Source organism: Fringilla coelebs (genome assembly GCF_963513975.1).
Source record: "Fringilla coelebs genome assembly, chromosome: 2".
NCBI classification, from domain to species: Eukaryota; Metazoa; Chordata; class Aves; order Passeriformes; family Fringillidae; genus Fringilla; species Fringilla coelebs.
In genome coordinates this window covers 28,898,312-28,914,219 of record NC_140029.1, presented here as the reverse complement: position 1 = coordinate 28,914,219, position 15,908 = coordinate 28,898,312, and the positions used below count along the sequence as shown (strand labels likewise).

General features: G+C 38.9%; 1 protein-coding gene across 2 annotated transcripts in view; it reads right to left on the bottom strand.

Annotated features, from left to right (window-relative positions):
* Positions 1-1,192: 1,192 nt before the first annotated feature.
* The window catches only part of TGFBRAP1 (transforming growth factor beta receptor associated protein 1), a 36,828-nt gene continuing 22,112 nt past the window's right edge, over positions 1,193-15,908 (bottom strand). For both annotated transcript variants that reach the window (XM_084227191.1, XM_084227192.1), the window contains exons 6-12: positions 14,454-14,795; positions 13,108-13,165; positions 11,666-11,809; positions 10,561-10,707; positions 9,206-9,365; positions 7,136-7,569; positions 1,193-6,514 (exon numbers count right to left, since the gene is read on the bottom strand). In XM_084227191.1, the coding sequence (XP_084083317.1) occupies positions 6,326-6,514; positions 7,136-7,569; positions 9,206-9,365; positions 10,561-10,707; positions 11,666-11,809; positions 13,108-13,165; positions 14,454-14,795 (1,474 nt within the window). In that variant the 3' untranslated portion in view covers positions 1,193-6,325. The remainder of the gene's footprint in view (positions 6,515-7,135; positions 7,570-9,205; positions 9,366-10,560; positions 10,708-11,665; positions 11,810-13,107; positions 13,166-14,453; positions 14,796-15,908) is intronic.

Genomic DNA, 15,908 nt, shown 5'->3' with positions numbered 1-15,908 from the left:
TTCATGACTGCTATTGGATTTTGAGGCACTGTAATCAGCCTTGTTATCTACTGAAAAGCTGCCATGTGTTCAGCCATCAGCTTTCTTCTGGCAGCCCTGGCCTCTTTGACCCTATGCTGTCCTGCAGCTACAGTTGTTGCAGTGAACTGGACCTTTGGGACTCATTTCTGCTTAAGCTCAGCTGTACTCTATTGATTATTTGTCTTGGAAGGAGTTGCCATCTGGATGATTAGCATGGACCATTTTCTAACCACTGTCTAGAGGCAAAACTAGCTGAAATCCCACAGGGCTGGAGTCATGACTGGGTTTGGGGCTTAATGCTTTCTGTGTTACCTTTGGCTGGCTGGCTGGCTGGCTGGCTGGCTGGATGGATGGATGGGGCAATGCAAACCAGGACTTTCCAGAGTGTATTTCCTGCTGGCTGAGCTAATAAAGCCATGCTTGTTGTGTTAGTTTTTCATTCTTTCCAGCATAATGCTACACTCAATTTTTTCTTCCCAAACACCCTCTGTAAGAGCACCCTGAGCACGCACAGCCTTCACTTCAGCCAAAGGAACAAACTTTACCTGATGGGGCTGAAACCCCTTTCCAAGTGACCACAGATCTGAATTTCAAAACAAGAACCCTCTCCTGAAGCTCCAGCTATGTTGGATTTTAGTCCCTCTGGATCCCCAGTTAAGCTGTGCACACAACCTGCCCTCAGCATCCAGGGGATGCCTGCACTGCCTGGCAGAGTGGGGCTGGAGAGCACCTGAACTAGGTCACACCTGCATGCCCTAACCACTCCTTTTCTGCACTTCTCCTTTGCATTCCTCTCTCATTCCCCTTAGAGATCACACCAGCTTCCTTGGCTTACCACAGACTCTTCACCAGCCCTTACCACCCGTCCTTTCCTGGGGCTTCCTTGTCCTACAGTGCCACGGTGGTGGAACTGGGCAGCAGCTGGTCCTTTGGGCCTGAAGCCAGGGCCATTAGTCCTGAGCAGTGAGGAGGAGGATGAGGAACACCAACACCTCTGCCTTCTGTAGAGTATGTAAGCATCAGCCTCACTTCCACGTGTCAGGGATCTGACCCTTCTGTCAGTCACCCTGATGAATCCTCTATTCATCAATAGATAATCTTTTCCCTTCACTTGGACACTCACATTCCAGGGTTTATGTATCTATGAATCCATGACAAATGTAATTAAAAGATTTTATTTTATTAAAAATTGACATATTTATACATTTGTACATTCCACATACTGCTGTGTGTGTTCACCAATATAACCACTAAGTCCAAAAGCCTTAACGGTACAAATTTCCATCTGAAGAAATTTACTGCAGGGGAACTTCAATTTTGAAATCAATCATACATTACAGAATGTTATTAACTTTTCTTCTTTTTCCTTAAAAAGTAGCAGCACATTTAACTACCAGTGTTCACAAGGCATAAGCCCCAAAGTGTTCTACAGCAAGAGAAAAATTAATTAGCTAGTATAGTCAATAGGAAGAGAGCTCACAATGAAAATGTATTAGTTGCTGCCTGTTATGAACAGCAGGATGTTAATAAAACATTTAGAGTCATGCTGAATAGAGACTGCAGCAAACCAGGAAGAGTTATAAAATAAAAAATTACTTTTTGATAGAACTGCATAAAACAAAATATTTTTAATGTCATTCAGGACAGGAGTCCTGTGAAGAACTGCTGTTGTTATAAAGACTCAGCAGTCAGGATAATGCTTGTGTGTTTAAACATGTAATAAACTTGTCAGAAAACATACTCATACTCCATCCCTACCACCACCTTTCCACACCTCCCATTAGTAGGGCTTCATGTGGCTGAGTAATAAAGTGACATTTTACTGAGGACAGATCCGCTCAGGAGTCCCCCCAGACCTCTCAAGATTTGTACCCATGCCAGTTAAGTGCTAGAAAAGTGACATTAATCAGGTAACAAAGGCTGGAAAGTTTCTGGAGACTGGGAGCAAGGGGAGCAAAGAGAGAAGTTCTCATTGTAACCTGGACTCCTCTGCACACCTGAGCCACCTCGGTATGGGCTGCCTGAACAAGTTCATAGGCATCTCTGGTGTGCTCTGTGTAACAACCCTCCAAGGCTCCTTTTCCCCTGGCTTTGACAATATTACAAGAATACTGACCTCAATGTGACTACTTATCCACTTAAAAGAAATGAAGATGCAACTGAATTCTTTCTCATGAATATACAGCCATGAATCTTATTTTAAGCAGAGTGCCAGATTCTGAACAATTTTTTTATTAGGATTTTTCCTCTTATTGACCGAAAGAGAGAAAAACTGCATATGATGATGCACACACATCATAGGTAATTTTTACGTGAGGAAGTGTGGAGATATGAAAGTGTAGAGAAAAGTTTAACAAGTGTTTTTTGTATGTACCACCATCTGTAGCAGTGAATGGCTGAAAAAAAAGTCAGAGCTGCAATATTTCAGTAACTGGAGGCTACATGTTAGACAAACATGTCTTGATATCTGCAGAGGCATCAGTGTGAGACACTAATCTCATTTATTATGTCCTGAATCACAGACACAGTGTCACATTAGAAAAAAAAAATCTGCACTACTGTTTTGGTTTTGACACATACAAAGTTGGAGGAGGCTCATTGGAAAAAGTGAGGGAGATGACTTTCAAATAATTTAGCAACAGCTAAATTAAGAATAAATATTCTGGCAGAATCTCTACTCTCCAAGGGCAGGTCTTAGACTCCACATTCCCTAGCTGGAGATAAAAAAAACATCACATCAAGCTTTAACTCCCAAAAAGCATTTGTTTCCAAACTAGAAGTATGGTCAGAGAAATATTCCTCTTTCCTGCCTCTCCCCCTTCACATATGCAGTCAGCAATTAACACCCAAATCTGGTTCCTTCCCTGTTCACTCCCTCTGTGCTGCTGCAGCCATAACTTACCAGAGTAGCAATGCTGGCCCAGGATTTCAGGTACATAAGAATCACCAAACTGACAGTGCTAAATCAAAAGAAGGATTGAACTCAGGTTCCCCAGAATGAAGCTCTCTTACCCAAGGGGTGTTCAGTTGTCCCACCTAAGGAAATTTGAAGGCAGACCTTTCAAAAATTTCCTGGTGACAAAGCCCAGAGCACCACACAGCACTCTGATGTGAGCTGACATCTCCTCTGGTTGGGAATATTTCCAGTTGCTCACGTGCTGGACACACACAGGAAGAGCATTGTCCACCTGCCACCTCCCTGCTGAGCTCTTGCTCTGCCTCAGCCTCACACTGGCTTTCTTCGCTTTTTCCTTTGTTACTGTGGGATTTCCACATTAATTCATTCAAATGAGTTCTAGTATAAAATTTAACAAAGCAATAGGTAACAATGCATCAATTTTTCCAGTCCACATTTTCAGGGGAGTGGGTTTCAAAGAACTAGATGCCCCCAACTTAAATATCAATTACTTTTTAATTGCAGAAATGCTGGCTTTCATTTTTCTGATTTCTCTATTTGTTCTGTATATACAATTACTGGCTTTGCTGCATTTTAGCCAAAGTATATATCTGCAAAAAGATATTGATTATTAATAAAGAATTATTTAATCTTTTATAGACATACTTTTTCTTGCAACAACAACTGAGAACTTTCCTGAGGTCTGGAATGGTATGATTTTTATTCCATTGCAGCAGTAGTTCATCCTTCCTAAGTGGGTAAAATTACTCTCAATCATGGAGAGGGGTCTGTTTTAGTACCTCCTTAGTAAACAGAAAAAAAGAGCATACTCAGGATGCTGGAGCAAAAGGAAGTATTTCTTAAGAAATACATGCTAGTATACACAAAAGGTTTGCAGGGTCTTTGCAAAAATCACTTCCACTCTTATCAGCAAGTATTTTGAGGACAAGGGACAACAAATTTTCTATACCATTACTGCCAGTTTTATACACAATGTTTGAAAGCCATGACTACAAGATAGAGACTCTGCTTATACCAGTGCCACAGCAGAATCACTAATGCCAGAACTGAGTCAGATATGGCCACACTTGACTTCTTTTAAAGTGCCTCTCACTAAATGTGACTTGCATGTCTTAGTACAAAGCACTACAAAATTCCTTACTCGCACTTTCAAAATAAACAAAATTCAGCACAACAGTTATACTTTCCTAATTTCAAAATCAGCAAGGAGAATGCTTTAAAGCAAAAAACCTTTGAATCTATGCACTCCACATCTCAAGTACAGCTCTGGGACCCACAATACAAGAAAGATGTTGAACTGTTGGAATGAGTTGAGAGTAAGGCCTCAGTGATGATCACAGGGCTGGAGCATCTCTCCTGTGAACACAGGCTGAGAGTTGGGGCCGTTCAGCCTGGAGAGATGCTCTTGGAAGACCTTATAGCACCTTCCAGAACCTAAAGGGAGACAGCAAGGGAGCTGAAGAGGGACTTGGTACAGATGCATGTAGTGATAGGGCAAAAGGGAACGGCCTTAAGCTGAAGGAGGGCAAATTTAGATCAGATATCAGGAAAAAATTCTTTAATGTGAGGGTGGTGAGGCTCAGGCACAGGTTTCTCAGGGAAGGTGTGGACAACCCATCCTTGGAAGTGTGCAAGGCCAGGTTGGATAAGGCTTTGAAGAACCTGGTCTAGTGGAAGGTGGGCTGGATTGGTAGGTGGGTTGGAATAGATGATCTTTAAGAACCCTTTCACCCCAAACCATTGCATGTTTCTGTGAGAAGAGATGGATATCTTCTTCCCCTGGATGGATATCTTCTTCCCCTGGATGGATATCTTCTTCCCCTGAGGTCTGGCTGCCCCTTCTTGGAGGCAGCACTGTACATCAAAGGCAGCTTCCTAAGCCAGCCTTTCTGTACAAGGAGGCTGCATCAGGACAACACTGAGGCCCATGGAGACTCTGGGGTGTCCTGTGTGGGGCCAGGACCTGGGCTCCATGATCCTGATGCATCCCTTCCAACTCAGCTTATTCTGTGATTCTAGAAACGACCAAGCAGATACTCCACTTTGTTGAAAACCTCCACTGATTTGGAATTCTGAAACAGGGAGCAACCATACTAACTCAACTGCATGCAGGTCAGTAAGCCTGGTATTTATTACAGCTTTATAGAATTCAAAGAAATGCTTTCACTTTGCAGTACTTAAGTTTATTTAAAGTTGTCATTTTCTAACTTCTCTTGGGGGAAGCTACATTTTTTAAATCAACTTTAAAATTGTTAAATAGCAATGTGAATACATATGAGGGCAGTTAAGTAAAGGGTTTGTGTTATTTGAAAAATTTTAGTTCACAGAATATTTAATAGAATATAAAAAACCCAGTACCCCTGTAGTGCACTTCTGTAGATTTCTTACAATTTTATACCTTCTCTCTGTGGTTTTGATTGCACAAAGTCATCCATAAGCACTAAAACCTATTTTTGTGGAGTTCCAACCTGCCTAAGTTATGTTATAGCAAACACTTAGCACATCATCTGTACATTTATGTATCAGCTACATCTTAATCCTCCAAAGAAATGCTAGAACGATAAGATCCATTTATTCAACTGTATGTACAGCATATTTGCATATTAATAAATAAATCAGTATTAAAGTCAGGGCCCCTTCCCCATATAAAAGTGACTACAGTCTGACCAGACAAACTTACTTTCTTCTTCCAAGCTCACCTGTGTGATTGAGGTTATTGGTTTCCACTCAGTACATTATAGTAACTGCAGGAGCAGAAACCAAACAGAACAGTGCTTACATTTAAATTCCATATAGAAGGTGGATGGGAGGGAGGTACGAAAAAGTGCATCAAAAGACAACATTTTGTTGAGCAGAAAAATTGAAGTTGATAATGTGATCCTGTGGAAGATAATCCAGCCCAAAAGAAGACATGCTGCAGCAAGCACTAAAATCGATGCACATCTCTGTCTTCATAGTAAGCTGCATGATGCCAATCACATCCCATCACTCTTCAAGAATTCCAACTCCAATAAATACCATCTTCCCCTCCACAAATTTATCAACACCACAGTCAGTGCAAAGTGACAATTCTTAAAATGACTGTTTGCTTTCACTCCGTAACATTCATCCTCACTGTGAAGAAAAGGCTCCTTTTCTCTTAAGTGTTTACTCCTATTCAAAGAAGAGCCCATATTTGCACCTCTCCATGTGTGGTAGTGAATTTTCTTTTCTATCTACATTCATTAGAAATCAAAAAGATAAGTAGCAGTATTTTATATTTACTGGAAGTCTTCCCATTAACCCAAAAACTAGCTGTCCACCTTGATTTATACTTAAAGTAGCTGCACTTTTTTCTTTCCAGCCCACTTTCAATGGGGTATAAGTCAGGGGAACTGTGGGAATATTTCAAGTCTGATTGCTGGAGCTGGGAGAGTGATGAGTCACATTGGAATTGAGATGTCTGTTTGCAGCACAGTGCGTGTGGGCCATACTCCCATTAGGGTATCTTACAAACACAGGCTCGCAGAAAGGATTTTGGCACACCTGACACACCTTTTTGTCTGAAAGAAGAATCGGGGCTCCTTTTTGTTTAACCTAAAAGAGAGGGGGAAAAATTCCAAATGTGAATCTAACAAGAAAGGAAGGGAAATGATGGAGCATAACTGCAACCATACCAAATGGATAAAACAAAAAGAATTTTAAGAATCTGCTGGGAACTCTAAGCAACACTGTCCTAGCTAGGAATAGAAGAAAGCTTTACAACTACATTTGCCATTAACAAAATCTACTAACAAGCTTCAATTAATACTAAATGTTGGATAATTACTTTAATAAATTTTGACAGGCGGCACTGTAAAAAAAAATTGAATTGGAAATTCTGACACTCCCTCCTAGTGAAAGAAATACTAACTGGCACTTGCTAAAGTTTCTGCAAGAACTTTGTTAATCTGCAAATCCCAGACTTACTTCATATTCATCCCAGAAGCTCACCAAGGTTATTCCTATTTCAAGGCCCCTACTTTCCCTTGTTCTACAGAGAAAACATACAATTAATTTTGAATCTAGAAGTCATGGCAAAAAAACCTCTAATAAATGCCAAAGACATGAAGACAGCTTTTGTACTAATTCTTCAAACTTCTTTTGATTACTGTATATCAAAGGACTCAACTGTAAAGCTTCAAAATGCTTTTATTTAAAAACACCCCAGTGACCTACCTTCTCGTGCTTGTAGATTAAGTTTTCAGCTTGTGCTAAGCCAAGAGCCACCTGAGTCATTCTTTTTGTGTGCATGCTTTGTCTCACTGCTCCAGCCAGGAATGGGGAGAGGAGCTGCACTGACCAGCTGTCAGGCACCACCTGCAAAACCAGACCTGCATCAAATTCCGCCGCGTGGTTATTGAGGAGATCCACAGCAGCCATGACGAGCGCACAGTCCGAAGTGTCTGGAGTTAAATACACTGACAGCAGCAGATGGAAAAGCCTCCGCCTGTACTGCGAGTCTCTGTTCTCAGAGTTCCACATACAGTACTCTTCAGCAGCATGGAAGTCCTTCAACTCATGGACAAGGATATGCAAAGCCTTCTCGTGTTCTTCTAGTTTCCCATATAAAATTGCACTCTCCATATGAAGGTCTGTGCCCTGGATTTTGTCTGTTAAATGAGAAACAAGGCAATATTTGCTCAGTGGAGGAGACAACTGCTCCCTCTCCCAGCCAGTGCAACTGTAGAGAAGGCAGATGCTTGTAATACAGGGATGCTCAGATGTATGGAAACATCTCTAACAAAAGAGCACCACAAAACATGGGACAAAGAAATTACTAAATAATCGGTGATCAACCATGGTCACTGACGTCTTTTCAATTCTAGCAGACACTGCTACCATGTACAATAAACTGTAAGATGAAGCTGCAATATTTTTAACCTCTGCTTTTCCCAATATAACAGGAGGACAATTTATGGAGAATAAACTCCATAAAAATCCAATAGTACTTCCCATTAAGAAAAGGACACTACAAACCCTTAATCTAGTTTAAAGTTTAAGTGTCAGCAGTAGGCAGGTAGAATGGCAAGTTCATCTGGCATTTCAAAATAAAGTAGAAAATAATCTAATTATTGTAAAAGTGATAAAGATTTGGCAAAGGCCTATGCATGGAAAATACAATGTGTAAAATGCATGGAAATACAATGTTTTTCCTCACCAAAATGTTTGGTTATCAGGGAGGAACACACTAGCTTGCACTGATCTCACTTTCATGTAATGTAAGAATTGTCATGTAAGAAATCCTTTATTTTGGAGCATGTGGATTTCAAGAGAATAACCCATTTTGCAACTCGTGCCCTGAAAATTTGTTTAAAAACTGACTGAAAGATGAAAAAGAACAAGGGTTTCAACGACTGTGCTCTATTTGTACAATATCCATCACATAACATTTTGCTGCCTGAAAAGGAAACATTAAACTCTGGTAAATTATTTAAATAATAATTAAAATTGCTACTCAGCAATTTTTATTTCCACTTACACTGGATATTTTCCTACTGAATTTCAAAAACAATCATTTCACATCTCTTAATTCAATAACAAGTCATTTCCCTTTCATCCACTATTTCATCATTCTTCAGCCATAATCCTCCATACTAGAGAAGATGTAAACATTTGGGTTGCTTATTTGCACTGTATGTTTGCATTCCAGTGGATGAAACATTAACGATTAACCATTATAAGCATTGACCAAGGAAAATGTTTAGCTCAACTGTTGCTTGCCTTATAACAACACTAACATGTACGTTGCACTTTTCACCTTAAAAGATGCTCATATTTTTATTTAACATGAACCCCAGAGTGAGTTTCAGGGTTATGGGTAACAAGTCCTTGGCAATTAGATTCCCTAAAGTTTCACTTCCATTCACTAGAGGCAAGCTGTTTAAAAAATAAAGTTGCAGGTCTCTCATTTGCAAAAGATTGTCATGTCATGTCATGCAAAATTTCCATGCTCATCATTAAAAAGAAGGTGACTATCAAGAAAATTGTATGCAGATATTTGCTCTGGCCAATTGGTTATTTTGTCTCTGGTGCAGTGGCAAACATACCACTGGAGCTATGGTCTCCCAAGGATAACACCAACATACATGCTTTCTAAATTAACCTGTGTTTGTTAGAAATACAGCCTATCAAACAAACACACAGAGAAACCTTAGATCTTTTAGTTTTCTGTACTTGAGAGAACTATTATTTTGTGTCCAGCTGGAAATCACATACAGCATTTATAACAGGTAACATGCAACCTACCTAAAATAAAGTGAATTCTATAAAGATCAGATTTCTGAAGCAAACTGCGAAGTTTCAACAGCAGTTCAGTTGTTTCTGTACAATTATCTGTGGTCACAGATTTCATCTGAAGTATTGCCTCCAAGTACAAGACAGCTAGATGAGTATGGTACTTTTCTTTCTACAGATAAATAGAACAATGTTAGCTCAGTTTACAAATCTCTTGGCCCCAGCAATAACAGTGATGAATATTTACTTACTACATTGTAAATACAGGATTCCTCATAATCAGGTATGTTCTTTGACCTTTTCTATTTCTGCAATGAAATCTGACAAAGCCACCAGAGGTAGAAAAGCCCTCTGAAGGCACAGCGCTCTTTTTGGTATCCACTATCCAATATTTATCAAAATAAGCTGATGATTTGACTGATTTAGTGAGAAAGTTTAAAACATTCACAATAATCTAATAATTTTTAAAGACCAAATTGATTTATAACCCTGCTTTTACTAGTAGGTAGATTGAATTGTAAAGTATTTTCACAAATATTTTACAAGGCATTGTGTTTAACTCAAAAAGTTTGTTTGGAAATATCCATGACATCAGAGACATGTACATTCATCAGTCATGGTGTAACACACCTGCAACACCAATAAGGGTAAACGAAGGATCTGATGTGCATTTGAAGAATGTGAATTAATGCACTGACCATCAGCTCTGCAGAGTTCTTTCACTGTTCATTTCCTTGCTTTATTTCTGGGTTAAAGAACTTCTCTTGTGCTTAAAATGCTTCATATCCAAATACAACATTTGGCTGCTTTTGTATGGAGCTAAAGCCCCCAAAAGTGTAATACACTGTCACTTAGGACTTGTGAATGCATCTTTTGAGCATTCAAAATCAAGAGCCATTTGGCATTCTAGTGATGGGTGCATGGTTTAATTTGATTGTTTATTGTTCAAATCTCTCTAGAAAGAATAAAACATTTTCATTTGTAAAACACTGAATCAGCAATTTTAATATATTGCTGCCACAGTGCAATAGGATCAACCTGTTGCTGATAATTTTCTATGATCTTACCAGAAGAAGATTTGAGCCTCATCAAGTGAACAAAACAGAAAAGTATGCAATAACCCCTTAAGTCTGAGGGGACATAAGCAATTGTTTTGCTATCACAAGCACTGCAAAACTCAAAATAATGAATAAATCCACTCCTCATCTTTTACTTTAATCTTAAAAACATTCCTAGCCTACTCTGAGTACACTTGAAAGACTTCATATTAAGCCTATTTCTTCCAAATATTGCTTATTTTCAGCCTTGTTGATCATTATCTGCATTCTGAATCCTATGCCTACTTTTAGCATTCTCACAGAACTCACCTGTATTTTTCTTTCCAGTACTAGATGTTCTAGATATTTGACACGTGCTTTAGGATATTTGTTAAGGCAACTGATGATATCATCTGGATTAATGTTGTTTTTTTCCTGTTCTTCCAAAGGCCTTTTAGTGAAAATCTGTACACCGACCTAGAAAGAGTTTATTGCATTTAGGAACTCAATGTCAGCTATTTTATTAACTAAATATTTAAAATGAAAAAGGAATAGCACTATTGTTAATACATTATTCAGGAAGACAAACACCAAACCTTGCTCAGCACTACAGGATTACACTACCCTGTGCTTATCTTGATCTCACTCACTTCTATCTGCATACCTCAATTTGTTGTGAATACATTGTCCAGCCTATAAACCTTGGCTTGGGCACAACTTCCACAAAAAATACTGAATGGATTTGCACAACAGAACAAGAGCTGTTGTAGCAGGATAGCTCAAATTAGAGACCAGAATGTTCTAAGCCTTTTCACATGTGATGATACAGACAGAGCAAGAGATTTCTGTAATTACCAAACCAAAAGCTTAGAAATCTGCCACTGCACAAATAGCTATGCTTAAATTAATATAAATCAAGTAGTGACAAGTTCCAACAGCACAGACTGTCTGATGCAGCACGAAACATTACACTTTTTTTTTTTTTTTATTTTGGCAGACTAAGTTAATTCTTCTAGCAATGAAATCTTGCCTTGAATGGAGGCTATCTCTCCCATGTCCTGGTGTACACAGATATCACCCGTCCTCTTTAAAATAAGAGGCAGCAGCAACAGCTGATCTGCCAGGTGATTTATTTATTTTAAGATTTTAAAATTATCTTGCTCAATATGAAGAAGACAGAAGACATGCTGTATTTTTCATGCCCTAAACTTTGTTTTCAGAATAAAAAGAAGCAATTGTCACTAGCACTTGCTGATAGAGGGACTTGGATGAATTGAGAAACCTGCCATTTTTCTTCTGATGATCACTATTTAACTGGCATTAAATATTCTGCACAAGGTCCAATCAGCTATCAAGAAAAACCAACATTAAGGAAAAACCAAACACCACTGCAGGGAAATAATGATATTCTGTTAAAAATGTATCAATCACAAACCTCTTCATTTTTTTGTAAAATCCATTCATAATACTTCCACACTAGCTCTTGGTCTGAGCAGAATGTAAGGAAGTCTACTATGTAGTCATAGAGGTCTGAACGTGTAGAATCTTGAATGTCTCCATCAACTATTTTCACCCATAACTGCAAGAAAAACACACATATTAAAGTGCTTAAAACATGTACCAGCTCTTCCAGCTCAAAATTTATGTCAGCTATTAAAAGACTTAGTCCAAGACTTGCGGAATTAGAAAGAGTTGACAAGAACACCAATTGCAAGGAACATTGCTGGTTACTCACTTTTTCCATCACATCCTTCTCTTGCATCTGCCATATTCACCCAATTCAGACCCCATATCATGTGGGCTCTCATTCTGAGAGTGACTAAAGGAGGTACACTAATCACAAGGAAAGCTTTTATCAAAAGTCCTTTTCTCCAACACATGGTATATTTTTCATGTGTTCCATGTGAGCAAGATGAAAAGCAAATTATACAAGCAATTTAGAAGAAAAACTGGTGTTCTGCTTTTCTTTCGTCTTGACTGAAGAATTACAAGTACCAGGTGATATTATTTTTATATACATTATAATTGGAATTAAAATGTGCTACACCTAGCAGACCAGTTTACCAATAAACCTAGTTTTTTGCAGCATCAAAATTCTTCCAAGATTTCTTGCACATGACAGATGTGTTTTGGTGCCCTTACCTGTTTTCTTTTCAGGCCATTCTTACTGTTTATATAACTGACCTGAATGCATTTGATTGGGTTACTGTGTTTAATGTGCTCAAAAAGCTGCAAAATAAGGCAAACTTAATATACTGGATATGGTCTGAGACACATCAAGAACTTTCTAAGTTCTCTAGATGGAGTTTTTCAGACAGGAAGAACAGAATTATTTAATCTGCACTGTACAGGCCACTGCTAGTATTAGTGACATCAGATGGAAGGTCCCCAAAGGGATTACTAACCCATCTGAAACCCACAGATCTCACAGAATGTGTTCACTCTTCTTCACTAGGCAAGCAAATAAACCCTCAGTTGCCGTCGATGTCTGCCATGAGAATATAATGCTGTTTTGCTGTGTATACAGATCAATCAGCACAGGGCATGCTGCTTGGGTCCCATAAATATATTTTAAAGTGATTGCTTGATTATTTGAGCACTTTTGTCCATCTTTTAGGAGCATAAACATATGCTCTGGTATGTACAGTTTTGATTTAAAAGATCATACAAGTATCTAAGTAGCTGTCAACTTCAGTAAGCTCTTCAGACTTTTCACATCTAATATTAATTTATTCAAGGAAGTTTTAAGTTTCAAGTTTCTTATAAACACACATCACAACTTTTCAAACAGATAAATTAAGACCTCAGATTTTTATCTTAGAGCTAAAATAGTATTTTGGAATGGTTTTCAGGTGACACTAAAAGCTTTATTCTAACCTGAAGTGCTGCAGCATCCTGACCATTGTAGTGATATAGGAGACCAAGTGCAAAATACCTGAAAAGAAACAGAAGATAATATTAAAATTGCTAGAACTTTCCCACTAATTTCATTATGGATGATTAGCACAGAGTACAACAAACAATGGCTTACAATGACATGTATCTGGCCTTGTCTACACTGTTTTTATGAATCAAAGAAGTTCTGCCCTAAAAGTGTGTCTCCATCATTCCTGTCCCCAAGACATTCTGAAGTTACCAGATCCAGCTGGCACCAAGCATGTACCCAATGCTGTTCTGTCAATTTTATGTACAGACATTACACACACCTCCAAGGAACTAGTCCTCCAATAGTTCATCAGCTGTCATTAAATCATATTTTGTTATGTGTTTATTTTTCTTTACTGTGTCATGGAGTAAGGTCAGACAAATGAGAGCTTTGTACAGTACAACTACAGAGTGGTTTTTGTGTACTCTAAGAAAAATACAGCCAAGTTCTTTAATGGCTGTCCTCACATAACAACGTTCTAACATTCATTCAATTCACACTTGCAGAAGTATGCCATGCAAACTACACTTACCAAAAGGTTTTAACAAAACACCTGAAATAAATTAAATCACCCCAAATATAATCACAATTAAAGACTCTTCCTCACCACTATAGTTGCTGCTACTGCACCAGACAGTTTAAAGCTAAAGAAATGAAAACCAAAATAGACATACTACATAAGGCTGCAGCTTGTATTTTACACATTTACTATCTAATGTTTCCTGCTTAATAATTCATTCTCTGCCTGCTGGCATTTCTGGTTTTGAAGTCATTTGCAGTCATCTTAAGGAAACACTTTTTTGGTCAATCAGTGGAACTCAAAGTTTGCAATTCAGAAGCAAGAGCTCTTTCCCTGATAAAGCAACTGCAATTTTAAGGCCACTAACTGGTTAAAAGCTTTTACCTAAGGTAGTGCATGCTTTAAGGCATCTTTTCATTCTGTCTGTGTATAATTACTGCAGCCATTCCACTCTTGATTATCTCAAGGGCGAACATTAAACTTTTTTCTCCCAAACTTGTACCAGTTCTTTATTTTTGTGTTGGATACAGAAACTTTCATGTAGAATTCTGCATTTACCGGAATAAGACAATGCATTTCCTTTACCTTAGACAGTCAAGTAATAGCTTTTCACCAACATTTTTAAATGCTAACAATGTTAATTCAGACTGAATTTTCTTTTGGACAAGTGTAAGGACAGGAACTACAAGTACTCATATATTGTTCAATAAGCCAAGAGAATCTAAGGCAATTTTCCCTCTGGTCTAGAAGGTGCAATAATAAAAAAAATCCACTTACTTTTTGTGTTTTTCCAGCCAGGCAGCGCTATCTGTTAAAAGACAGAAATTCTCTGAAACTAGGAGATCCAGCAGGCTTTCATGATTTGCCTCTGCATAGAGTTTGAGTAAAGCAGTGTCGATATCCTCCTTGTAGCCATTTGCAACCTCAGTGCTGCGGACTTCATTCAAGTAACTCATGAGGAATCGTTTGCATTTTGTCATCTTCTCCTGGTCCCCTTGGGTCAGCTGGTTCAGGTCCGCGTACTCGTGCAGAGGGGGATGAGACCGGATAAATGAAGAGGAAGTAGGCAACAGGAAGGGGTACAGAGAGATCAGCTCCCGGACATCAAGCTGGCCGCTTCTGCAATTACAGTGTCAAACTAGATGAAGCAAAAAGAAAGAAAAAGTATACATAGGCACAAAAAAATGTGTGCTCACATATGCTTAGTCAGGACACTAGCATGTAGGCAGTTTCTGGAATATTTTTTGCTATCTCTTTAGGGGAGGGGCCGTGTGGGCTTGTTTTCTGGAGGGGCCCCCTTTGGAGGTTTTCTCCGAAATTTGCCCGAAACCAGGACAAAAATGCCCTAGGGTAACATCATGAGGCTTGTATCCCCAGTTGTCAGTTCTGTTTATGCTGGATATTATGTTCTGTGCCTTCAAGCCTGGCTCTGAAAAGCGAAGTTTTGTTTTGTTATCAGCCTCCTCATTCCCCCACAGTCGGCACAGTACATATTGCTCCTTTTGCTTTTTGCTCTTGCTTTTGCATGTTAGTTTAGTTAGGCAGTCTGAATTTTCTTATTCCTCCTCTAGACATTGAAAGCTCTGAGAATTCAGAGACTGGCCAGCCTTTTGCTTGTAAGCTTCCACAGCGGTTCTCTGGCATATACAAAAATCAGCTGAACAGCCCTACAGCAGTCCTAGGACTGCCCTAGACTTCATCCATACATTATGGGAGCTAGTCTTCTGTTGGCAGCAACAATTAAAAAAAAAAAAGGGGGAAAAAAAAAAGCAAAAGTGAACCCTTTTAGGCAAGCCACAAAGACTGTGTCAATGTAATTCTGGAGACAACAGCAACTTCCTGTACAAAACTAAAGCTTTCAGAACATATGTATGCATGATGAAAACATTTTCCCCACCCTGAAAAGCACCAGATTCCTCACTTCTTACAGAGGCTCTGTAAGTAACCACAGATACTAATCCATTTAACCAATAAGTCTGTTGTACAGGCAGAGGCCTTGGGTGTACATCTATGGAGGCTCCTCCAGAGTGGCTTTTCCACTTCAGGTGTGAAGGACACCCTACACTTTTATTCAGCAGCAAGTTGTAACATAGATATGCCACAAAAACATTTTTCTTTCAGCCTAGATTGAAATTCCTCAAGCTTTTAAAGAATGCATGTTGTGACAGAAGAATTTTTTTCCCCACATGGCAAAAAATCCCTAATTTTCACAGCTAGAGTGAACCCTCTTTC